Here is a 25,585-nt window from a genome sequence, read left to right as displayed (position 1 = left end):
GCCCTAAAGTCTTCTGCCTGATATTTTCCCTTCTACTAGGGTACAACAAAGAATAGGAGAGTAAGGGGACAAGTACATGAAGGCATGCAAAAGCAAATTTAAAACAAGTGAAAAGTCAACAGAGCCAGCACGTATTGCCATCCTCTTGATAATCATCATACACAAAAAGGTAGACCCATGTCCTCTTCAGATTGTATTCTGGTTCATTAAAGATACTTCAAGCGGGCTTCCCTGGTGGCACAGTGGTTAAGAATCTGCTTGCCAAAGCAGAGGACACCAGTTCAAGCCCTGGTCTGGGAAGATCCCACATGCCGCGGAGCAACTAAGCCTGTGCGCCACAAGTACTGAGCCTGCGCTCTAGAGCCCACAAGCCACAACTACTGAGCCCGTGTGCCACAGCTACTGAAGCCCGTGCGCCTAGAGCCCACAAAAAGAGAAGCCACCGCAATGAGAAGCCTACGTACCGCAACGAAGGGTAGCCCCCGCTCGCCACAACTAGAGAAAGCCCGCGCACAGCAACAGAGACCCAATGCAGCCAAAAATAAATAAATGTATTTTTCTAAAAAAAGATACTTCAAGCTTTGAAATCTTGATTCTATGATTTTATTCTCTGATTTAAAATCGATGATTCTATGATTTTACAATTTTTCCGATTCTGCTCCTCCCAAGGAAATCATACAAAATGAGATAACGATTCTATTCATCTGCATCTACCCAACTATTTTCCTTCTTTACCTTCCAGCTCCCGTTAGGGAAACGGGATGGTCAATCAGATATTTGAACTTATTTCTTCGAATAGGGTTATGCCAAACGTGGTCAACAGGGCGTGGAAGAGTACCCTGGGAAAAAGAAAAACATGAATACACAGCAGAGGGCGCTCTAGTCAAGTGAAATCTATTCTTAATCATTTTTGAGTATTTACATTAAAGGCATTTGAATATTCTATGGAAAAAGAGAGAGCAGAATTCTTATTTAATACCAAGTAGAAAGACTGAAACTAGGACAATTCATTAGTGAAAGAAAAATATCAAGACTAAGAGTAGTAATGATCATTTAGGTAAATCACATAAAAACAGGTTAATGGAAATACTCAAGTATTTCCTTGAAAATATGCAAAAGAGTTTAGTTTTCAATCTAGGAAATTAATTTTAAAATATTCTTAAGACAATCTGGATTACATAACATATGCTAAATAAATACTTAATGAACCGGATACCAAAAGATAAATGTTCCCAAGTACTTTATATATGTATATACACACCTTTGGGGTTTTAATTTTCTTAGGAGGCAGTAAGTTTTCAGGACAAGGACCAGCATTGGCTGTATAGGTCAGAGAAAGTAGAACTTCCTGAGGGATGAACTCATTCTGAAGGGAAGTAGGAAGGGGTTTCGACGGATCCACCAGACTTTTTTTCTCCCTTAGTTTAGGAAGTCCTAAGAAAATAATGGGAAAGAAAAGCTTACTGTAGTTTTTTTGAGAGTTAATTAGAGATTCCCAGGCTACCTCATCAATCCCATATATATGTTGCTAACAGAGAGAAACATTGCTTCCGGTTGCCAAGAATAGCAGCAATATTTAAAACACTGAAAGTCAACTGGTCAAGAAAAAGGAACTCATATTGTCTGCCCTACTCACACTTACATCAGACATGAGTTCAAAAACTCAGGTACAAAGATGAACCTCCATTATTCCAAATTCAAAGTTGAAAATTAAACTCACTTCGCTTGATCAACTAACCGAGATAGCATGAAGATGATGGGAATGTCTATTTTCCCTTTGATGTGAAAATGACAAAAGAAATCTCCTCTCCTCAAAACTGTCAAATTATTTAGTAATTTTTTCTATATAAGTTCAAAGGTGAAAATTAAATTGGAATATTTATAGAGTGAAAGCTATCTGAGTTGGATTTAAATGTAGAATTGGGATCCTTAGAAATGAAGAGAGTAGAATAATCTGAGCAAATTAGTGCAGTAAAACTCAGTATAAAGAGTGTTCTACTCAGTTTGACTAGGGCAGAGGAGTTATAAAGGTAGGGAAGTAGGCCTAATATAGGAAAAGGTCTCCTATACAGTCAGCAAGGAGGGGTAGGTTGTCAATCTTCTTAAAGAACTCTCAACTAATCTATGCCCCTCACATAGAATGGTTTGTTAATTTCTGTAAGGATGTATCATGCTTTGATCACCATCAAAACCTCTGAAGTTCACATTACCAAAAGTCTATCTCTTGAAAGTTTGGGATGGAGTCAGAATATCGGAGGAAATAAGGAAAAAAAAAAAGTTAGGTGGGACTTTAGCAGAATATCCCCTAAAAACAAGATGTAGGTGAGTTGGAGGAAGCTTTAACATAATGAGGGGTAGGAATGAGTCTAGCAGATTCTTTTTTTTTTTTTTTTTTGGCATGCAGGATCTTAGTTCCCAGACCAGGGATCGAACCCGAGCCCCCTGAAATGGAAGCGCGGAGTCTTAACCACTGGACCGCCAGGGAAGTGACTAGCAGATTCTTATTCCAGTACAGATCTGCATTTAGCTATATATGAATGAAAATCTTATACAAATAATTACTTTCATTCAGAATAATTACTAAAACCTGACACAAATACCCCAAAAAAGTACTGTTTCATACAACCATTGGTATTTAAAATAGGTTGAATTCAGAACAATATAAAACTCATTAGCATTTGAAAAAAATTACAAACACAGTCCTTACGCAGAGCAGTGAAAAATATTATAAAAGGAATGGCTTTTGATTTTATTGAAACAAATGTATTGGAAAAACGAAACTAATTAAAGTATCCTGAAATCTCAAATTAAGGAAAATAGTGAACGTATTGTGATTTCTGACTATGGCCATGATTATTTATGCCTTGAAGAACTTTACCTGTCTCTTCCTTGGATGCAGAGATTTTCACATTTTTGCCCTCAGGTGTTGACGTTGAGGGCGTTTTCGGGAGCGACATAGTAAGCAATGCCTCCTATCACTCTCTAGTAATTTGAAATAGCCCTCCAGAAAGCTAACCTAGAAACAAATCAGCGGCATTACTGGGATTTGGCAGGGCTGCCACATTGACCTGCAGGAAAGAGAGAGAAAGAGAGAGAGAATGAGAGAGAGAGACCCGTTAACTGTTTATGTTAAAATTGGAGTTTACAATTCATCTAGCATGGGTTTTCTTTGAGGAGACTTCCGGGCTCTAAAGTCCTCCGATGCGACTAAGAAGCCTGTGGGTGGATCAGAGTCTGGGCCCAGGTCGGGAAGTACACGCTCGGCCCACCCCTCCGACCACCGGCACCACCTGAAGGCGCCCCTCGCTCGAGGTCCCGGCCTCCCCACAGGCAGCGCCTGGCGCACGCAGCCCCACCGACTCGCGGTCGGGCAGAGTTCGCACCGTTTCTGCATCAGGAGTGATGGGAAACCGACACTTGCAGCCCATACCTGTAAACTGTGCTTCTCGCCAGACGTCTTGTAGCCGCACCTTTTCCCAAACGCCTGCCTGTCGTCATAGAAACCGAGGACCCCGGGCCTTAGCAACCCTCAATGGCGGCTGCCTTCGGCGGTGCCTGCGGAGGACTGAAACGGCTAAGAAACAGTCTCTCGGGGATCCCATGTGTTTTAAATCTCAACATAGATTCAACAGCAATGAAAAATAAAAATGTTTAATCGGGCCGTTCTCACGGAGTCAGAAAGTGTCTGGATCCAGGCGCTTCCGCGGCAGGCGGTCGCTCTCCCCCTGCCCCGGGAAGACTTCTTAGGCTTGTGACCAAAGGCGAGGTAGGACTTGAGCAAGTTTCTCGCATCACTCTGTCCCACTTTTTTGTTGTTTCCTCTGTTATTCTAAAAGCCACATTCAGGGGGAAATTGGGTAAACAAAAACTCTGTGTTCCCATCAGTTGAGGCATTATTGCAGAAGCTGCTCCTGTCCTTGGCATTTCCATCGAGTCTTCCTTGGATTATTAAGCACCGCCCGCGCCCCCCTCCCCATCCTACTCTTAACTTTCCGTGCAGGGGGAAGGCATTCCTAGGTCTAGACTTTTTTTGGCTGGAGGCAGGTAAGGAGACTGCACTTCAGGCAGAGCCAACCCAAGTCAAATCGTTGGGTCTTACTGCTTAAAAACCTGTTCTCAGGAAGTAATGGGATAAACACATTAGAACGGAGGAGCTGAGAGCCCGCCTCTTACCACCACCAGGATTAGCCAACTAAACTTGGGTCTGCTCGCCCAAAGCATAGCCTGGTTGTGATGAAGGAAAATAGAGTTTATTGGAAGGTGCTAAGCAAGGAGTATAGGCTCAAAAGACCTGAACTCCCCAGTGGCTTTCAGGGAAGGGTTTTTAAAGGCAGGGTTTTTAAAGGAGAGAGTCGCAGGTGCCTGATCAGCCTGTGGACATTTTTCTGATTGATTTCTGGTTGTTGGGGAGATAGCCAGGTGGTATTTCGGGAGGCAACATCATCAGCCTTATGGTTCCAAACGGTCTGGGGTCTATGTGCTTTTGTTAGCATGCAGTCAACTTCTTCCATTTGGTGGGGGAGTTAGTATATGTAAAAAACTCAAGGATATGGCTCAGAATATTATCTATAGCCTTTGGGTAGGAACTAAGGGCCATTGACTTTTGCTTTATAGCTAAACTATTATTTTACTTGACTGTTTTCCTTTCTTTCTGCATTTTCTCACTTCTCTGAATTTGCTCTTTGGAACTTGGGGAAGGCCTAGGAGGCTGAAGCTTTTCTGCAAACAAGAGGCAGGGGATGGGGGTGTGGGGCAGTGTCTTTCCCCCGGAAGACTTCACAGGGTCCTACTGCTTGGTTTCAGGATCATTTTGTATTAGGATGAAACCTTAATGCCAAGTAATGCTGGTGGATTCCCAGCATCTAGATGCCTCTAGTCTGAAAAATAAATTTCAGGAGGGAAGAAAACTTCTCTTGTTCAGTCATCATATTCCTTAGTACCAAGCATAGTGCCTGGCACAAACACCTTCAATACATGATGTTTGAAAATCAGCTGGACAGTTCTAATGCTTCTGTGTTTATATGCTTAAGTCTCTGGGTTTTGGGAGACTCATAATAGCTCACAGAAATATGAGCAAAGTGTTGAAAACAAAAACAGTACAATCTCTATGCCCCTTTTAATTCTTCTAAACACCTTGGGTATCTAAACATTTTAGCCTTTAGCCCTATATCCCATCATCCTAGGTTTTTTCTAGATTTTCCAAGAATTAAAATACACATAGCACACACATATTTCACCTTAAGGACTGGCAACCATCAAAACAGGTGAGGGGGCAGAAGCAAGGCACAAGCAGGTGGAAGGTAATTTTCCTCCAAAGTTTGTCTTCCTCCCTCCTCACTGGTGTCCTGACTCTACATTAGAGTTTGGAACCATAACCAGGATACTGAACTTCAGAGGTCCCAAAACTCCAGCATCAGTTTATACATGGTTTATCAAGCTTTTACATATTAGAAGAACAAAGTAATTCATCTTTCACATTCTTAAGTTTTAAAAAATCTTAAGTAGGGCATTGATAAGATGGGGATAAGTGAACAGATTCAAGAGATACATAGAAAGTAAAATCTAGGGACTTCCCAGGTGGCGCAGTGCTTAGGAATCCACCTGCCAATGCAGGGGACACGGGTTCGAGCCCCGTCCGGGAAGATCCCACATGCCACCGAGCAACTGAGCCCGTGCGCCACAACTACTGAGCCTGTGCTCTAGAGCCTTTGTGCCACCACTACTGAGGCCCGCGCGCCTGAAGCCTGTGCTCCGCAACAAGAGAAGCCACCGCAATGAGAAGCCCTTGCACTACAACAAACAGTAGCCCCTGCTCACTGCAACTAGAGAAAGCACGCATGCGGCAACGAAGCCCCAAACACAGCCAAAAAAGAAAGTAAAATCTATAGGATTTGGGAAGTGATTGGATCTATGATGTGAAGAAAAAGACATCAAATGTTACTTCTCATTTTCTATCCTGTGCAATGGTGTGGTGATTACACATACCAGTTCCTGACCAAAGGTCTGGGTTAAAGTTGTAGAAGTATATGAAATATAACTACAAGAAAAGATAACATAAGAACATTACAATAAGACCATAACTATTGAAGAATACAACTGCTACTCTTGGGAAACTCCTCTCATCATTGTGAATTATACACAATGATGAACGCTAAAATGTTGTTAAGACAAAGTATTACTGAGGTCTTTGATGGAAAATACCATAGCAAAATGCAAGCAGATAATAATTTTCCTAAATAGAAAATTTCAAGACATAGTAAAAGTGACACAGTTATAAACAGGGCTAACTGTGCTTCTTGATGTTGGCTGACTTCTGTGGCAGCTTTATACCACTCAGCAGTAGGGTCTTCCAGGGCTTCAGGTGGACAAAACAATATCTCGGAAGAGAGCCAGTCAGTGAAATCACCAAACATACCCTGAACTAGGACCAAACAAACACAGCGTGTGCTTATGCACCAATCTTTACCAACTCATTTCCTAAGTGTGAACAAGGGTGATACACACATCCATTTGTGCTTAAATACAGCACACAAAGCTCCCTGGAGTCTGAGTGGGAAGTAGGCCAGTATCTGTATTTAACATAACAGAAAAATGAAGGTATCAATCACAAATGTTTAAAAGGAGACGGTGAGAAAGAAACCTGGACACTGCTCAGCAAACACTACCCAGGGGAAGAGTAGTATGGAAGAGTATTGCTTCCATAAAACAATGGCATCTGTAAAACTGAAATGATGCTTCAGTCTGTCTTAGTTTTTATGTCTTGCAATTCACCGAAGTACCCTCCTTCGGATTTCACCTTATAATAGAGAGACCATTAAGGCGGGAGGGTTAGACCCGCGATAGAGGTTCCTGCTCAGCCATTGGTCGGCGCCACAGGGGGCCCCCTTCAGTCATTGGTCGGTGCCACAGTGGGCCCCTCCCCCAAGCGAGCCAGCGTCAATGGGCGACCCTTAGAGGGGCTGCTAGAGTGGTGGTCGTCAGGTGGAGAGTAAGAGGCAGATTCCAGCCTTCTCCCTGGGGCCCTCCAGCTCCAGCTTCGGCTCCACAGAGGCCTCACCAGGACCGCCCACTGGCCGGGCCCAGGCCCTGAGGCGGCAGTGAACCTCTCCCCCATCTGTGCCTCTGCAGCCTAATGGCAGCGGCCATCTGCATGGGACACAGCCTGGGGCATCTGGCCCCCACCGTTTGGGCAGCCTGAGGAGCCTGAGGGCCAGCTGGGTCCTGGGCGCCTGGCTCCCTCAGCCATGACAGCTGGGCAGTGTCTGGGGACCTGGCCCTGAGGGAGCCACCAACTGAGATCTGCCTCTTCAGCCAGGCCTGGGCACTGGGAGGACCCAGACTGGGTGCTAGACGAATGCTCCAGGGCACGGTAACCACCCACCCTCCCCGCGCCCCACCTCGCAGGGACTCCCTTCTCTTAGCCAGGCCTGGACCTCGGAGGGCGAAAGTTGAGCCTTGAAACCTTGCCCTTTCCTGTCAGAACAAAGGATAACGTTTATTTGTTATGTCCCTGTAAACCTGTCCCTGTTAAGTCCCACGATGTTACAGGAACATGGTGACCTGACCATGACCGGACCTCAAGAACAAAGGATCTGACACCAAGAAGTTTGCAACAACTAACCATGCCCCTCCCTCATCTTTCCTGTAAAAGGGCTTTGCTGAAAGACTTCAGGGAATTTGGGTTTTTTTTTAAGGCATGAGCCACCCATCTCCCTGCATGGCCCTGCAATAAACCTTTCTCTGTCCCAAACTCCAGCGTTTTGGTGGTGTTTGGCCTCACTGTGCGTCAGGAACACAGTTGCGTTTCGGTAACAACATGGCTGTGCCTTGAGGAAGAAATAGGCTTTTTGTCTGGTTCACAGCCTATCTTCAGTGCGCATCACATGGTGTTGATGCCATCTAGGCAAAAAAAAATCATCTTTCTCATTGTACAGTAAGCTGGGCTTCTGCAAGAGAGTAAATTTAGTGACCATGGCCAACCTGAGTATGCCACCCCAAGTGCAGTTTCTCATGCTACATTTACAAACTGGTGTTCCAGTTCTATAAGTCAGATTCATGAATGCAGTTAACTTGGGTCCAAACACAAGCTCAGCCTAAAAGGACAAGATCCTAAACTTTAGTAAATTCATCAAGGAAAATTGCCACACTGTGGCTTCACCCCCAGTGGCAAAGAACAGTCACTTGGTCCAAGAATCAGGGGCACATCTAATTTCCGAAGGGACTTCCCCCTTCCCACTCCTCTGGCACTGCAGAGGCAGGTGGGTAGAGCCAGACCATGGAGGCTAACTCAGTACTTCTTGGCTGTTATACTATGATATATGCTTCTATGTATAGAATGTTGTGATGTCAAATCCTACTCATAGTAGTTTCCTATTATAAGGAGATTCTTTGGAGGGAAGGGAAGCAACGTATCTTGCTTCAAAATTAGTTTTCCCAAGTCTTGTTTGAAAAGGCACACTTCCCAGTCAACAGATTTTCTCTTTTCATTAGAAACCTAAATCCATTTCTACCCACTGGGGAGCAGGGTGGGCAGTACACTTTTAGAAATACCCATTCACAAGTTTTAAAAGGCCAACAGGAAAAGAAGTCAAGCAACAAATAATGACCACAGAAAGAAAGGAGGCTCAAGAACCAGGGTCACTGCTTTTCTTGATGCAAATACAAAATCACAACTGGGCCCCATTATTTCTTTGTAATCTGTAACGTGGCTCCCTCCATTATCCTGAAAAAGAAAATTCTAACAACATTGTAAATCAACTATACTCCAATAAAAATTATTGGCTATATTCAGCATATAAAGCTGTGTGCTATTAAGGTGAAAACCATTTATGAACATGAAACACATAGTTAATATAAGGTTAATATCAAACTTGAGTTACTTTTAAAATGAGACATGGTGTTTTTCCAAATTTATTTACCACATTCTTCACATATGCAATTATTTTGCCCTTTTGTATGTATTCTTTTTAAAGTTTAAAAAATGTTAATGCTAATACAATGTGTGCTAAACAAAGTGATGATACCAGTGATTAGACAAAGATATAGGGGGTGGGGGAGGAGGAATTGTAATTCAGGAAAAGAGCAAACAAGAACGAATTAGAAAAAACCTCGTTAATTACAGGATAACCCTTATAACAACTTCAGATTCCCGGGACTTTTCTGCAGCTCTTAAAACACTATGGGTTTAATGCACATGCTGGAAAGGTACCAACACATGAAGGAAGCTGCCTTACTGGCCCCAATGGCAGAGCCTTGGCTAGGGCTTCAGCTCTCTTCCCACCCAAGTGGCATGTTTGCACATGGGAATTCAAACTGTATCCCTAAGAGAAGAGAAATACACCTACCATCTCATTAAGACAAACTAAAAGAACACCACAAAGCATGGTGAAGTATCTGCTAGCATAAAGGCTAGAAGAAAGCATTTAGAAAAAGAGTACGGAGACAGTTTTAGATTTTTTAAAAAACTGCATAACTTCTGAAATTAAGCCTTTATTTTTCTCAAATCCAAATTAGCTATTTAAAAGTCTTTATACTTCACAAGAAAAGAAGGAAACTTTATTAAGGGTTTTACAGATTGTACAGCTTTCCTACTAACCTAAAGCTTATGAATTTTATCAGTATCTACCGATTTTCACACTGGACATTAAATTCAGGGTGGGGAAAAGCACGGGTGGACCAAGTAAGGACTCCTCTCCACTGCAACCAGAGTAGCTGTATTCTACCTCCTTCATAAACTGGCTTCCAACACTCTGTGACCTGATAGAGACTTTAGTGATGTTAGAAACTAATCAAATACTTACATAAGCTTCACTAACAATATTCATTTTATTCCTCAAAACATTTACGTCCCAGTTCCCTCCATTTCTGAGCCATAATCATAAAGCCTAGAGATAAGATATGTGAAAGAATGTCCAAGGCAGGTCTTTCTTTGATAGTAAATATATATACACACACACATATATAACTATTATATAAATTACATGAAATTTTGCATCAGCAAGCAAGTCATTGAACTATCTTCCATTAAGAAATTCATTCTGCCTTCCAAGACTAGAAGCATCCTTACACTGGCAGAAGTAAGGCCTCATTAGCTTCCGTCCTCTCCATAATTTCTAAAACTTAAGTATAAAGTATACACACTAGTTCTAAACACGATTTAATACTTAGGTAAAAGCATTTCTTTTCAGAAGCTTGCCACTCTACCCTAATGCTAAACAGATAAATCTGAAAGTATCAATAATTTTGGAGAGCTGGAAACAAGAATGCTTTTAGCAATCCTGTTAAATTCTTACCAATTCTATTATGTGAGAGCCTGTATCTATCAAGGTGCAAAGCCAATTCACCATCAGCCTGAGAGTCTATTTAAAAGTATATATTCTTGGGAGTGTGCAGCATTTGAAACACCCTCCCGCCATCCCAGGTCTTTTTTTAAGGATTCCAATGAAATAATAGTAAGGATTTAGGTTTGGAATTTATGGAGAGTAAGAAAATAACGAGGCCCTATTTCTGCCTGGGCTAGTGGTTTGCAGCAACCGAATGAGGTAGTTATTAATCCCCATTTTACAGGTGAGGAAAACTGTGGCTCTGATAAATTAAGCAACTTTGGGTGCCACTGCTAGTAAGTATGGGGCTATCTTAATCACAAGGCTGTGCATGGACTTTTTTCACCACACCAGTGGTTTTCAAACTGGGTATTGGGGGTAAGAGGAAATGGATATAACCAAACAAGGGCTCCAGCCCTGCATCCCTGTCTCAACCAGAAGCAGCATGATTTACATGCTGGGCTTAAGCCTAACAATTTTTTTTTAAAGGTTTCGAAAGTAACATGTATAAATTACTATACCACACCAGGCCACCTGCTTACTACAGCTATGTTAGTTCATCTCCGTTATTTTCCTCCAAAGAAAACAATGAACTTTACTCAAAATTACTTATGACCGCACAAAACAAAAATATTTTTGCATAAAAGACTTCAACAATTCATGCTATGTAGCCCACATGACCAACTTCTAAAACATAAATGTTGTTAGGTTTCCTATAAAGACTTCAGGATTCAATTTTTCAGGTAAGTATAATTTTTAAACTATGATAAAAACTGCCTATACTAAATGAATTACTTCTACAACATAATCTGTGTATGCAAATATAGAATACTTACTTTACACACTTGTACTCTCTTAACCTGCAAATATCATCCACTTTCACCCTGTAACTATTGAAAATGGAAAAAACATTTCCACTACTCCTTTTGCTTCCAAATGTTGTGGTTACCGAGAGGGGTAAAAGCAGCCTCAATTTTCTAATTAAGCTCTAACATGAGGAAGCAACTTTACCTAGGCAATTGCAGTAATTAATCCACCAAAAACAAACAAAAAACCCCTCCATTTTTCCTCACTACCCAGAATTGAGAATAAGAGCTTCTAACAAATTTATGACAAAGTTAGAGATATTAGTTGTTCTCTTAGATAACACACCCAAACTAATGATTACTATCATTAATACTTTATAGGAAAGAAACTTTAAACTCATTACTTTTCTTTTTTTTAAAAAAATTATTTATTTATTATTTTATTTTGGGCTGCATTGGGTCTTTGTTGCCGTGTGCGGGCTTTCTCTAGTTGCGGCAAGCGGGGGCTCCTCTTGGTTGTGGTGTGCGGGCTTCTCACTGTGGTGGCTTTTCTTGTTGTGGAGCACAGGCTCTAGGTGTGCGTAGTTGTGGCACACGGGCTTCAGTAGTTGTGGCACGCGGACTCAGTAGTTGTGGCTCTGGGCTCTAGAGAGCAGGCTCAGTAGTTGTGGTGCATGGGCTTAGTTGCTCCGCAGCATGTGGGATCTTCCTGGACAAGGGCTCGAACCCGTGTCCCCTGCATTGGCAGGTGGAGTCTTAACCACTGCGCCACGAGGGAAGTCCTGGAATACCCTTTTAAAAATAACCTTCTTTGAGGTACACTTTTGTCTGTTGAGGTTGGATTTGCCCAAACTCAACTGGACCAAAGGTATGGGAAACTTAGCTGAGACCTTGCGGTATAAATTAAGTTGTGACTATTAAGAAACTTTACTTACCTTCTTGTGAGATTCAAACTAACTTTTTGAAAACAATTTGAAAAAGATTTCTCAAAACTTTCTGGATAGCAGTAGGGCTGCTAGAATACCAAGATAGTTTCTCAAGTTGGCTGCTTCTCAAATTTTGGGTAATTCATAAGCCTCCCTTCTTTGGGTTGAACCTACATGGTCTTCAAAAACCCTTCCAAAGCTCAGTCTTTACCAACATAATCATGTGTCATTCAAACAACCAAAATAATTCCTACACACCACACTGTATTAGCTATAGGCATCTGATAACATGGAACATCACACAATAAAGTACATTTTCTTGAAAATGATCACCTATTAATTTATTGCAACTAAAGTACACTACCATTAGAAGTATAATAATTGAAAAAAAAGTATAATAATTGAGCAAATGCAGAAGCCAGCTTCTGTATCTTTAATATTCCCTTTAATATTAATGGTGGTGATTAATACTTATGTAACAGACTTACTAGTCTGAAAAATAATTCATGTCAGTATTTATTAGATAAAATAACTGTACCAAAGGTTACTTCTAAATAACTTCAAAGAAGTTATTACCTGAAAGTTTAAACAACAAAAGTTATCTTCCACATAAGTTCCACAATAAAATAATTTAAACACATTATTGACTCTGCAAGTTCTTTTAAAAATTACTATAGAAATTAAAAGAGGAAATATTTTTCTTTGTCCTGTGCCACTTCTTTTTCCCTTCCTACTTCTGTCCCCTTCAATATATAATATTATGGATGCAAACTCAAGAATTCAAGGTGAAAGGGATAATTTTGCTTCACAGATATCACGACCTACACTGTATAGCAAAAACAAGATAAAAATAGAACTGAACTTTAAAAAAAAAATACAAATTAGGATATATAACAAGATTATCTTTGGAAAAATAGATATTTTCTCTTTACTAGAAATAGCAAAACATTCCACATTATTTTCTTTCCCAATTGCATGGTTAATGAGCATACATTCCAACAATGCACATGAAAAAATTTCTAAGCCAGGGGTACTTAAATGATTTCTTCATCAATGTTTTGGCTAATTCAGTGGCCAAGAAAGCATGATGTTTAGTCTCAAATTAGATGCAATCAAGAAACAAAACAGAATTTCTGATGTTTAAGCTGATATGACCCAGCAAAAATCTGTCATTATATCAGCTACAAGTCTCCCTTCTCCCAAAAAGGAAAAAATTAAGAACTGCTTAAAAGTGTACAAGCTTCCAGGAAACTTCTAACAGCTCAGCTTCAGGTGACCTAGTAATGGAGTGAGCCATCTGTAAAGCCTGGAGTGGTCCAAATAACACAGATAACTTCAGTAACGGCTGGAAACAGATGCTGGCCCCAAATCAGGTAGAATACCCAATCTTCAGTCAAGGAAGGAAACAAAGTCCAAGCTTCTAAAACACATAACGACAAGTCCAGGAACGTGGCCGGATGTAATCCAGAAATGTGGGCTTTAAGGGGAAAAAAAAGAATGGAAGAGTAGTTTATTTGTGTGCACTGTACGTATGAGATATGGGGTAGATAGGGGGTGTTGATGTTACACATGGCACGTCTCTAAAATGCCTCCCAGCATTTCAGTAACCTTCAAGCTATAAGCAGCTCACTAATTCAAAAGATGTTCATCATTTTTATCTATAGCACAGATTTACTTGATTTAGAAGCTTTACATGAAGCTAAGTCCAGTAAACTCTACACAACTGCATGGACTCCTGACCAAATTCTAAAGAGGCACTACCTTTTTTCTGTATCTTGCATTTTGTTTTAGCACAGTCCTATTTTTAGTAGCCCTAAATCTAAATGGTGGTAGGTTAAGGATGATAATATACACAAATTACTATAATACAAAGCTTAAATTACTGAATTATCTAAACGAGGAACAGATGAAATAGTATGAAATTTCAGAAATAGAAAAGAGATTAGAGCAGGAATTTAAAAAAGCTTCATGGGGACTTCCCTGGTGGTGCAGTGGTTAAGACTCCACGCAGGGGGCCTGGGTTCGATCCCTGGTCAGGGAACTAGATCCCACATGCATGCCGCACCTAAGAGTTCGCATGCCACAAGCAAGGAGCCCATGTGCCACAACTAAGGAGCCGGCGAGCCGCAACTAAGACCCAGCGCAACCAAGCAACCAACCAACCAAATAAATAAATAAATAAGCTTCATGGACACACTGCATCCTAATCAGATCTTGATAAAATCTGACAGGTGAAATCTGAGTGCAAAGAGCAGAGTGACCAGAGACAGAGTCCAGAGTCCAGAGCAGTTAGTTCAAATGCACAAAGGGGACTCATAGGAAATAAGGAGGGGATGCGAGGGCAGCATAGCAAAATCAGGGTGGACAGAAGCTTTGGGAGAGAAACTGATTAATTTGATTTTAAACATCTTCAGTTATAGGTATCCGTGAGAAATACCCAAGCAGATGTATCAAGAAGCCCCCCACCCCAAATATTTGGGAGTTTTCTACAAGCAGCCGAAAACTAAAGCTCTAAGAATGAGACTCTTACAAAATTACAAACAAGAAAAATACAACAAAAACAGGGAAATGGGCTCCTAGGCATATGAGTCTAGCTGGACATTTTTATAGAGTTCATTACTTCGGGAAGGAAGAGGTAAAAGATGCATATTTGGGGGTGGGGGTGGATACACATGCCACTGGGAAAACCTTGGAGAAGACCTACATTTTCAGGGCACAGGAAGAATATTAGAAGGAGCTAAAGAAAAATCAGATAAAGAGAAAAAAAAAGAGAGAGAGAACCAAGAACTAGGAGAGTTCAATGGGAAGAAAACCAAAGAAAAGAAAAAGTTCAAGGACAGTGCAGTAAGATAAGTTACTGCTTTTACGCCACATTTCCCTCCCCTTAACATTAATTTATCACCATCTCCACTACTCCCTTCCCCTTAACACTGCCCACCAACCCTCACAATCACGGGACAAATAGGTTACTTCACCACTCCAGCCTGATTGATGACTCACATTTTTCAAGGGGCAGTGTTGACGTGCATACCACTCTTGAGAATAAAAGCACAGGAGGACTCCATTGCCCGCGAAAAGGGAAGTCCACATCAGAACATTCCAAATTGGCCTTTTCCGACTATCATTGGCAATGAAGTTGAAAGCCACTGAAGTTAGGAAAACAACAAAAAATATATATAGTCATCAAAACAAAATCTACCAGGAGATGAGGGGCCTCAGATATCTGCTACAATCATTTAGTTATCATAAACAGCATCAACTGTGTATATACACGTTCTATGCTGGCCATTGGTCCCATAAGTACAAATGAAGCTTCACTGTTTAAATTTATTAATCAGTGATTATTTGGAAAGCAATCAGTATTCAGAACAGGTGAAAACATATTTCATGGACGCATTCCTATTCTAACTTGTCCCTCTCCACCCCACCCAAAAAAGGGTTAGTTTTTTTCAAGGAGTGAACACTGAACAGAGTTTAAGAATGGCGAGGTTGTTTATCGTTTTTATGAGCTACCAAGTCAGTGTTATCTACAGTCTTCAAGAGCTTATTTAGTTCATTTCTCTACATCAAAGTGTAAGCATCCTGCAACAGAGTTGTACATAATTACTCAAAATTAATGTTCTTACCATCTGATAAACAAACATTGCCTTGAAATGGTATTACTATCTAGTTTTCTACTTTGATTTTATATTTTATTTTCTAAATTTCTTTTAGCATAATACTCAGTACTCAGGAGATGCCAAGATACTTACTTCCAAAGAACATGAAGAGCACGAAAAGCACTGGATAGAAAAAGTTCAAGCAAACAGCCAAGGCATATTCGTGCACTACAGCAGACACAGCAAAGACAGCTAACATGGCAGCTGACTTGAACTTCTTTGTGAAAAACTAGGGTAAAAGGAAAATATTAGAGGCAATTTTCAGAAAGTAAGTAATTAAACATGAAGTACATAAGACTTATAATTAACACACACTAAAGGTACCTATTATATTCATATTTGATTTTCTAAGTCTACTTGGAGTAATCCAATGTACTAAAATAATGACAAAAACATCTATGCTTAAAAATCCTTACTTTACTAAATGACATATTTTCAAAACCATTAATGTTGAAAGATCGAGCATATTTTCAAAAACATTAATAACTTATATTTGTAACTCACTATGGTTGACAAAACATAGTTTTCATTGCTAAACGGACACATCAAATCTAGAGTAGCATTGTACAGTAGATTGGGCAGGTACCATTTTTACAGGTAACAAAACTAAGATTTAGAAACAAGGGACTTGCCTCCATAAGTCAAATTACATTTATAAATGAAAGAACATTCGAATACTGTGCTATTTGCACCACAACACACTGTCATTTAACCAAATAGTGCCCTTACTTAACAATTCAAACCTGCAATCCAGAGATACCAACGTTAATCAACCATGAGACTCAAGACTACGTTTCTTCAGTCTAAATAAGCGATGCTCTAAAGAATGTCTCAAAGACATATATTAATAATCTATATCGGAGAGCTGTAAATCCGAACATAGGTGGTTTCTCCACTTCTAACAAAGGAAGAAAAACAAAAAAACAAATGGAAAAAGCTTGGGCAGATTATTTGCTGGCAATGAGACTCCAACAAAATGATCCATTACTGGTGGATCATTTCAACTTCTCCAAATGCCTGCAGGCATTCTTACTTTGTAGTCATGTAAAATCAAAATCCAGAGCAAAAACATGGTCTTAGTCCTAGTAACTGTAGATACTGGTCTCTAAGCAGTGCTATTCAAAGCAGAAGGTTTCTTAAGACATTAACGGCTCACAAGAGCATTGAAGACAACTAAGTATAACTTCCTCCAGCTGTACAATAGTAATACTTTCTGGAAAAGAATCTCCATTTCTTAAACAACATTAACTAAATCTCGCTGCTTACCCAGAGAAAGTCCTTGTAAGCATAGTAATATAGCCAGTCATGGACCACCACATTCCAGGTCCTGTAATAGTTAGAGTATGATGTGGAGTTCCACCAGTCCTAAGGAAAAAAGCAAAGGTATACATATACACAGAACCAAAGCAAAACCTACTCCCAGGGAATATACACACATAATATAACACCTAGAGTGTGTTATGATAAATTGTTAGTCCATACACTGATGTCAGAAAAATCTTCAAAGGCATTTTGGTTATTAGTGTTCAATGTGACATTAATCCTAGTTCTATGGATGATTAAGTTCCCAGGTTCACTATCTCTTTATCACACAAGTTATGATGGAAGATATACAACATAATCATTAAATCTAATGTTCATCTAAATAACAATCAGTAAATCCCCCTTAGCTTGCTAAAACACAATGAGAGAATTCTAAGGTCACACAGACTTAGATAGGGTGATAACCCTCAAGAGCAGTTTGCTGGTATCATAGACAGCAAAATTTAAGTTGTACCACGAGTGAGATGGGGGCTACCTCCAAGTTCTGGTGCTCCTTTATATATATCCTGTTTCTTACTCTAAGATCAGACCAATGGAATAAGACATAAAATTTGCAACACACACTCGCTGCTTCTTTGAGAAAGGAGGGGTAGGCTTGGAGTGTTGCCAAAACATGAACAGACAAAATTCTAGAGGGCTTCAGGTGGGATTACAGAACACTGTGAACCACTCTGCCTCTACTCTACAACTTAATTCCAACTTTGGAAGTGTAAGAATACTATCTGAAGCAGAATTAATGCCTTTCAAAGTAAAGGAGGGAAAAGTTACTTCCTTCATGAACTGTTCAACAATCTTAAATAGAATAATTTGCTGAGATCACTCCTACAGCACCAGACAGCCGATTTCAAATGAATAAAAAGTCAGCAAAGTCTCAGAATGCCCTCTGGACACCTGCTTTCCCACTATAATCACCAATACAGGATCCAGCAGGAACCAAATGCGGTACTAAGGGAGATTTAGAGGTAGAAGAAAAGACAAGACTACGTCACTTAAATCAGTAATAGAATTTCAGACAATATTGGTAAAACCTGTGGAAGAAAACGATTTCACAACATTTATGTTAAAAAGCTAGTAGCTAACAATGCTCAAATACTTAACAGTGAGTACACAAATAAAATGTGAAAAGGAAGATGAGTCCAAGTACACATTACCTTATAAAACATCCTGTCACCAAAGCGTAACATCTCAGCAAAGGCATTGAGCCAGCAGTGCAAAAAGGCAAAAAAACTAAGGAACAGTATCAGCACAGCTAAAAATAAGATGAACAATATTAAGACTCTTTCCAAACAGCTCACATACCAATCAGTTAATTATATGTCGTCATTTGCTTAGCTGGAATTATTTTGTAAAATAAAAGCTATTATTCCAGCTTACCCATTCCAGAAATGATAGAGTATATTTTGAAAGTTAATTATTTTAACCTAATAAAGAAATAACTTTCTTCCAAGTGGGTTTTATAGACAAAAATGACCCAGCCTGTTTTTAATGGAAATGCCTAGATGTATGGCTTAACTTGGTGGTAAAAGTCCTTTAAAATCTGGCCATGTATTCCTCTAAACCAGCTGTTTAAAACTGGGAGAGATTTTGCCCCCAGGAGATGGCTGGCAATTCTGGAGACATTTTTGGTTATCACAATTCAAGAAGCGGGCCTTGTGCTATGATATCCAGTTGTTAGAGGCCAGGATGTGGCTAATATCCTACAATGCACGTGACAGCCCCCCAAAGAAAGAATTATCCAGCCCAAAATGTCAATAGTGACAAGGTTAACTTATCTCTGCCTCTACTCCCAATGTAGCAAACATCATCCGCAACTGAACTTCTGCCATTCCAAAATACTCCATGCCTTTGAATCCACCCCACTACCTGGAAGCAACTTTCCACCACCCCTCTGCCCGGCAAATGCCTATTTATTTTTCAATACCCAATGTTAAATGTCATCTCCACTATGAGACAAAGTTCAACAGCACCTTAGTATATTATATATTACACTATATTTTGAAATACCCATTTACATGCCCATCCTTTTCATTCACTTGTTTTTTCAAAAAATATTAGCCTACTATGTATAAGACAATGTAGGAGAGACTATGACTGGCTATAAGATACAATGCTTAAGCTTATGGAATTTGCAGCTTAGTGAGGAAGACACACATATGTAACACATATCCCATCAGAGGGACAGATAAAATAATTTATTGGAGTAAATCTTGAGGGGCAATCAGGGAGGATTACTAGCAGATGTCTGGGAGAGAGGGAGAAGAAGAAAGAACGTGATGGCAGGAAGCAATACCAACATATAATGGGTAGAGGAAAGAGAAAGAGTAAGTAAAGGAAACTGTAAATATAACTAAACTGCAAGCTTCCAGAGAATAAAGAGTATGTATGTCTGGTTCACTGCTATGTATGGTATGGCCAGAAAGACAGGAGAATAAGTGGCAAGACAGACTTCAAAATGTGGTCAACAGCACCCAATGCTTCATGGAGATCAAACAGAATAAGGGCTAAGCCAACTACTGGAGGAGATTAGAGATTTTAATAAAGGCCATTTCAATGGCCTGGTCAGATTAGGAGCAAGATTACAGTGAATAGAGAACAGGAAGATAAAGCATGAATACAGACTATCCACAGTCAGAGAAAGCAAAACTTGAGTGAAAGAAGACAAATGGAAAGATTGGCCAGGGACTGGAAGGATGCTTCACCTGTCAGATAGATGGAAAGAGGTTAAAGATGGGTATAGATGCATAGATGAGTTTATAGCGAAAAGCAAGTAAATCAAAGGTGCTCACACGCAATGGCTTTCTATTTTCCTTGCAACTTTATGAACAGCCAAATTAACCAGTACCCATGTTACCTGGCAAGATGGAGTTAAATATACATAAGACCAGAACACGAGCGCTGAAGGGCTCCTGTTTGATATTCCGAAACAAGGGGGTGCAGAGCCTTTCAAAGACGTAGTACACATAAAAAAAGCAACCAAAAACCTGGAACACAACAAAGATAATTATAATAAAGATAGCTTGATCAGGAACGATAAAAAGTGATTTTTTTCCTTCAAAAGAACATATATATGTGACCTGTAAACTAACGTTTACACATATATTCCATTTAACACTAGTATATAAGATTGCCGAACTGTAATCCTTCAGAGAGAGTACTCAAGCCTAATTTCTACCACACCTATTCCCAACCCTTTACCAGATGGCATTTTTAAAAGATCAGACTCTGGAATCTCTTTTTCCTGCTACATGAAACTCATAACAAAAGAACCTATTTCATAAATGGGTATTTGATTGACACAAGATTTTAAAATGGGATCTTCTGGGATTTATGATTCTGATAAGGGGTTGAGGGAGTGTCATACCACATCCACACAGATATACATCCAAAAATAAAATAAAAAACAGAACGGGAGGGGGAATTTAATGTAGATGCATACTGAAGTAACCAGATGGAATTATTTTACTTAAAAAAAATTTTTTTTTTAATTGTAGAAAATTAGTTTTGACGTATTGGCAAAGCAAACACCATTTACTGAACTGGGAATAGTTTAAAGACTTCAGTAAGAGTTCTAGGGCTTCCCTGGTGGTGCAGTGGTTGAGGATCTGCCTGCCAATGCAGGGGACACAGGTTCGAGCCCTGGTCTGGGAAGATCCCACATGCTGCGATCCCACTACATCCCTAGTAGCAACTAGGCCCATGAGCCACAACTACTGAGCCTGCGCGTCTGGAGCCTGTGCTCCGCAACAAGAGAGGCTGCGATAGTGAGACGCCCGCACATCGCGATGAAAAAGCGGCCCCCGCTCGCCGCAACTAGAGAAAGCCCTCGCACAGAAACGAAGACCCAACACAGCCAAAAATAAATAATAAACAAATTTTTTTAAAAAAGAGTTCTAGAGCTCCCAGGAGACATGAATTAAACAACACTTTAAATATATTAAATTATTATTATATTCAAATCCCCATCTCCCACCAGTCAACAAACCTTAGGCACAAAAAAAAATTTACCTGTGCAAACTGCATAGCCACATAACCCCATCTTACAGTGGGTGTCCTAAAATGGAAGAAACAAAATTACTTTCTAAATAAAGTAAATAAATGAACTTTTAAAAAGGTCCTCACAGTATCTTCCCACACAAAATATCTTTTTTTTTTTTTTTCTGTTATTTTTTTTGCGGTACGCGGGCCTCTCACTGCTGTGGCCTCTCCCGTTGGGGAGCACAGGCTCCGGACGCGCAGGCTCAGTGGCCATGGCTCACGGGCCTAGCCGCTCCGCGGCATGTGGGATCTTTCCAGATCGGGGCACGAACCCATGTCCCCTGCATCAGCAGGTGGACTCTCAACCACTGCGCCACCAGGGAAGCCCCCAGAACATCATTTTTGACATAGGAAATACTTGTACAATTCTGTCAAGAATGACTGAAATAAAATCAGATTGCTAGAATCACGATTTGGGGTTTCCCATGCCAGCAAGAAAATTAAAACCCATTCCAACTGCTCTGTAGCCCTACATGAACTGGTCTACCTACCCCACCTCCTTCCTGGCACACTCCTGGTGCTACCCCATTTCTGCTTCATAATGCCATTACCTGGGATAGTTGTCACGGTAGATGAGGGTAGGAGCAAATAAGAAGTACAAGTACTGGTTGACTGTGGGTACTGGAACAGTGCCTGGAAAAGGAAAACTATGCTTAGACTGGAGGCTCTTCAATTTCTTTCAGCAAAACTGAAAGAGGAAAATAAGCACAGAATAGGGAAGACAAAAAGCTACCTCTCCTTAGCTCATGTTGTTTCTTCCTGCTCTCCCAAAATGATGACTTCTTATTCCTCAATTAATTGAATATTACCAATCCCTCTAAACTAAGTTACTCCTGTGACTTAGACATAACTTCCAGAGTTTGAAGTAGCAATTCAAGAAAAGTAAGCACACGGGGTGTAATGGCTCTATTAACATTCTATACAAATAACGCAGAAGTTGCAAGAGTCTAATGATCAATGTTTTAAATTTGGGGAACCAAAGGTAAAACAGGAACAATCAGGAAACAGTGAGGAGGTCTTTCAGATCATATATACATTTTTTTCCTCCCCTCCCAACAGGTTTCTTTTTTTTTTGGATCCTTGTATTTAAAATCAAACATAAATGTCTACAGAATGTAATATGCCATCCCAGTAAACACCAAAGGTTGAAATACCCTGTGAATAATCCTTTGACTTATGGAATTACATACTTGATTTCTCCTTGGCTGAATTGAGTACCCGAGGCACATTCTCTCTGACAAATGAGTGGGCCTTCATTATCAAACGAATCTACAAAGCAGGGGGGGAAAAAGATGAATTTTCTTTCACTGTCTTGTCTCTTATAAGCAACCATGGAACAGCACTAGATTATAAACAAAGAACTTAATTTTGTATATACCAACTCAAACTCACTTTTATGGACTAAAACAAATGAAAAACAAACTCTAAAGAGAGACATGTTATTACTCAAATTATTTTGCAACTAACAGCACCATCTGTTACAGGTATATTACAAATTAAGAAATTAAAAGCCTGTTCAAAGAAAGTCTCCTGAAAGGGTCCTTTCCATCAGTCAAAAAGAGCATTACAGACAGCCAAACCGAGCATTACAGATAGCCAATAAAAGTCAGAAAATTCTGAAGGGCGTACAAACAAAATAAATCTTTTAGATGGCTATATGACAAAACAATGAATCTGACACTTCAAAAGTAGAGTTTTTAATTACAAAAATATTTTATACTTTAGATGGCTTCTACAAAAAGTGTTCAAGAACAAAATTTGAATTCATCCAGAACAGTTCAGTGTAATTTATTTCAATTATCAAGAATCAGAGAACACTGAAGGTAGAAGGAATTTTAAAAGACAAGGTGATGGAGCTTCCCTAGTGGCGCAGTGGTTGAGAGTCTGCCTGCCGATGCAGGGGACACAGGTTTGTGCCCCGGTCCGGGAGGATCCCACATGCCGCGGAGCGGCTAGGCCCGTGAGCCATGGCCGCTGAGCCTGCACGTCCGGAGCCTGTGCTCCGCAACAGGAGAGGCCACAACAGTGAGAGGCCCGCATACCGCAAAAAAAAAAAAAAAAAAAAAAGACAAGATGATGTAGTTTAACACTTTAATTTTATAGATAATAGCACAAAGAACCAGATATGAAAATTTATCCAACTAATACAACAAAAAATAACAATTATTATTAACTAAGCATAGCATTGTACTGAGCAACACTCAAAACCTTACCTGTTCGAGTATAACAATGAATCGGGAAGCTGGTGGTAGTGTATACACTAATACAACATAAAGTGGTCCCAAACCTAGAACTCCAGTCTGGAAGACCACAAAAAGGAAGCAATGCAAGACAGAATGGACTACTGGATGAGAACTCCTGTGATAGCCTCTGGCCCAGCGTTGAAACAGGAAATAGGGAACTGTAAGTGTACATAAGAACATGGTGCACCACGTCCACATAGCAACAGTAAGTTTGCCAAAAGCGTAAGACATGAGATTGAACTCAAGCACTAGCCTGGGGGAAAAAAGCACAGAGAAAGAACACATAAGTGGATTTTTAATAAGCACTGATTTATAAAATTAAAAACTTTCAGACCCAAAACTTTCAACTTTAGGAGACACAACAACGCTAATACACAGAAGTCATGGATGTAACACATGTGCTCCTAAGCCTCAGCTTCACAACTTATTTATCTATTTTCTAAAAGCTCTAGGATAATATGGTCTTTGAACATAAGATACCTAAACTACTAACCTAAGGTAACAAGACTCTGAATTTCTCAAAGATTAGATTCTCACATTAATACATTTTAAACTCTAAAATACGCTATGGCAAAGTAAATACTTAAAATATTTAAATAGCAATAATTTATGTACAAAAGATGATTTTGCAGAATGAAATAGTACAATTCGAAAATCCAATATACTATTATGTTTATCTCAAATTTTAATTTACTAATAAAGCACATAATTCAATGTATGATTATCACACTGTCATTTTTAGTTATAATTTGATTTTTATATTAAAAAAATCACGTTTTTCAAACGTTAAATTCCAATAACTACCTATTTTTAGAAACAACCTAAAATGCATACCATAGCAGAAAAATTGGTAAGTCGTATATACAATATTCTCTCATTTAGGAAAACTACCTAGAAACTACTAAGATGGTCTATTAAAATAGACCATTTTAAAAATAAAAGTCAGGGCTTCCCTGGTGGCGCAGTGGTTGAGAGTCCGCCTGCCGATGCAGGGGACATGGGTTCGTGCCTCGGTCCGGGAAGATCCCACATGCCGCGGAGCGGCTGGGCCCGTGAGCCATGGCCGCTGAGCCTGCGCGTCCAGAGCCTGCGCGTCCCGCCTCCACAACGGGAGAGGCCACAACAGCGAGAGGCCCGCGTACCACAAAAATAAATAAATAAATAAAAGTCATAAAACTTCTAATATTCTTTATAGTTGTACTTTTCAGGAGGGAGAACTCTCACCCTCAAATCAACTGCTTTGGGATTTTCTGAAGCAATTTAACCAAATCATCTTTTTTCAAAATTTAAATATAGTGAAAACTCCCAACACCCCATGCATCAACTAAGCAAACAGATATACTGTCTTACCTTCCTTCATCAATGTAATCTACTACAAGTGTGCTGAGAATGAAGAGAATGAGGAGGGCAATGAACATGTGATATATCGTTCTGATGTGGTCCACCTCAAACAGCTCACTGTAAATGTAGTTCCAATAAAATTAATCGATATTTAATTTTAAAACACCATATATTAAAGACTTTACTTCAAAGCAGTTCAGAAGATGCTTAATCCACACTCCAAAAACATCTCAAACAGTAATCACAGAACATTACTCATGAATATCAGTATTCTAATGAAGAAATCAATGATAAATAATCAACTCAGATAACATTTCAAAAGACACATTCATTACCTACTCAAAATGCACCTTTAATTTTCAATTCACAAATGAAGTTGCCACAATTAATTTACACTTCCTATTTTTTCCCCCATAAAATCTACACAATCGGGGTTCTAAAATAAGTAAATCTGAGAAAACTATCAAGTCTCAAAAGTTGGCTAGCCAAAGAAGAGATGAAAAAAACTTATGTATCAAGAAGACAGCACCACCGAAACTCTCTTGAAGTGGTTTACCTAATTAGAAAATTTCTGTTCTAGCAGCACAACTTCAAGGAATTTATCAGAGGACCAATAACCATTCTTACCTCCAACTCCTCCTTTGAAACTAGATACAGAACCAAAAGTTCAGAAAGGAGGACCAAGAGATGGCAAATGTACAAGAAGAAGTATCAAAACCAATGTATTACATGAATACAGAACAAACCTATTAAACATTCATAGAGTACTCAGTGATTCTAACCATCAGAATAGTTTGATTTTTTTAAATGCAAAAAATTAAAAAAAGCAGCTAAAAATACTCACTCTAAGAGAGATCGCCTTATAACAAAAATCTTTCCATGTTCTGGAGGTGCTCTCAGATCTCTGGGAAGAGCAAAAAATTAAAATAT

General features: G+C 39.7%; 2 protein-coding genes across 8 annotated transcripts in view; both read right to left on the bottom strand.

Moving 5' to 3' along the window:
• Positions 1–3,757, bottom strand: part of AXDND1 (axonemal dynein light chain domain containing 1) — a 68,791-nt gene extending 65,034 nt beyond the window's left edge. For 2 of the 5 annotated variants that reach the window (XM_067728777.1, XM_067728778.1), the window contains exons 1-4: positions 3,431–3,750; positions 2,879–3,068; positions 1,262–1,434; positions 736–839 (exon numbers count right to left, since the gene is read on the bottom strand). In XM_067728777.1, coding sequence (XP_067584878.1) covers positions 736–839; positions 1,262–1,434; positions 2,879–2,957 — 356 coding nt within the window. In that variant the 5' untranslated portion in view covers positions 2,958–3,068; positions 3,431–3,750. Of the gene's footprint in view, positions 1–735; positions 840–1,261; positions 1,435–2,878; positions 3,069–3,430 lie in introns of those variants that run through there. The other 3 variants (XR_010941230.1, XM_067728783.1, XM_067728780.1) reach the window with 3 other exon arrangements.
• Positions 3,758–12,472: 8,715 nt separating this feature from the next.
• SOAT1 (sterol O-acyltransferase 1) overlaps positions 12,473–25,585 on the bottom strand; it is a 57,536-nt gene continuing 44,423 nt past the window's right edge. For all 3 annotated transcript variants that reach the window (XM_067728766.1, XM_067728765.1, XM_067728767.1), the window contains 12 exons: positions 25,500–25,559; positions 24,665–24,772; positions 23,285–23,567; positions 22,262–22,340; positions 21,623–21,704; positions 21,042–21,087; positions 19,888–20,017; positions 18,188–18,285; positions 16,980–17,078; positions 15,807–15,942; positions 15,055–15,200; positions 12,473–13,531 (listed from right to left, as the gene is read on the bottom strand). In XM_067728766.1, the coding sequence (XP_067584867.1) occupies positions 13,475–13,531; positions 15,055–15,200; positions 15,807–15,942; positions 16,980–17,078; positions 18,188–18,285; positions 19,888–20,017; positions 21,042–21,087; positions 21,623–21,704; positions 22,262–22,340; positions 23,285–23,567; positions 24,665–24,772; positions 25,500–25,559 (1,324 nt within the window). In that variant the 3' untranslated portion in view covers positions 12,473–13,474. The remainder of the gene's footprint in view (positions 13,532–15,054; positions 15,201–15,806; positions 15,943–16,979; positions 17,079–18,187; positions 18,286–19,887; positions 20,018–21,041; positions 21,088–21,622; positions 21,705–22,261; positions 22,341–23,284; positions 23,568–24,664; positions 24,773–25,499; positions 25,560–25,585) is intronic.

The sequence above is a fragment of the Pseudorca crassidens genome, chromosome 2 (assembly GCF_039906515.1).
Source record: "Pseudorca crassidens isolate mPseCra1 chromosome 2, mPseCra1.hap1, whole genome shotgun sequence".
Lineage (NCBI taxonomy): Eukaryota > Metazoa > Chordata > Mammalia > Artiodactyla > Delphinidae > Pseudorca > Pseudorca crassidens.
Note: the sequence above shows the minus strand (reverse complement) of the source record. Positions and strands in the feature narration are given on the sequence as shown.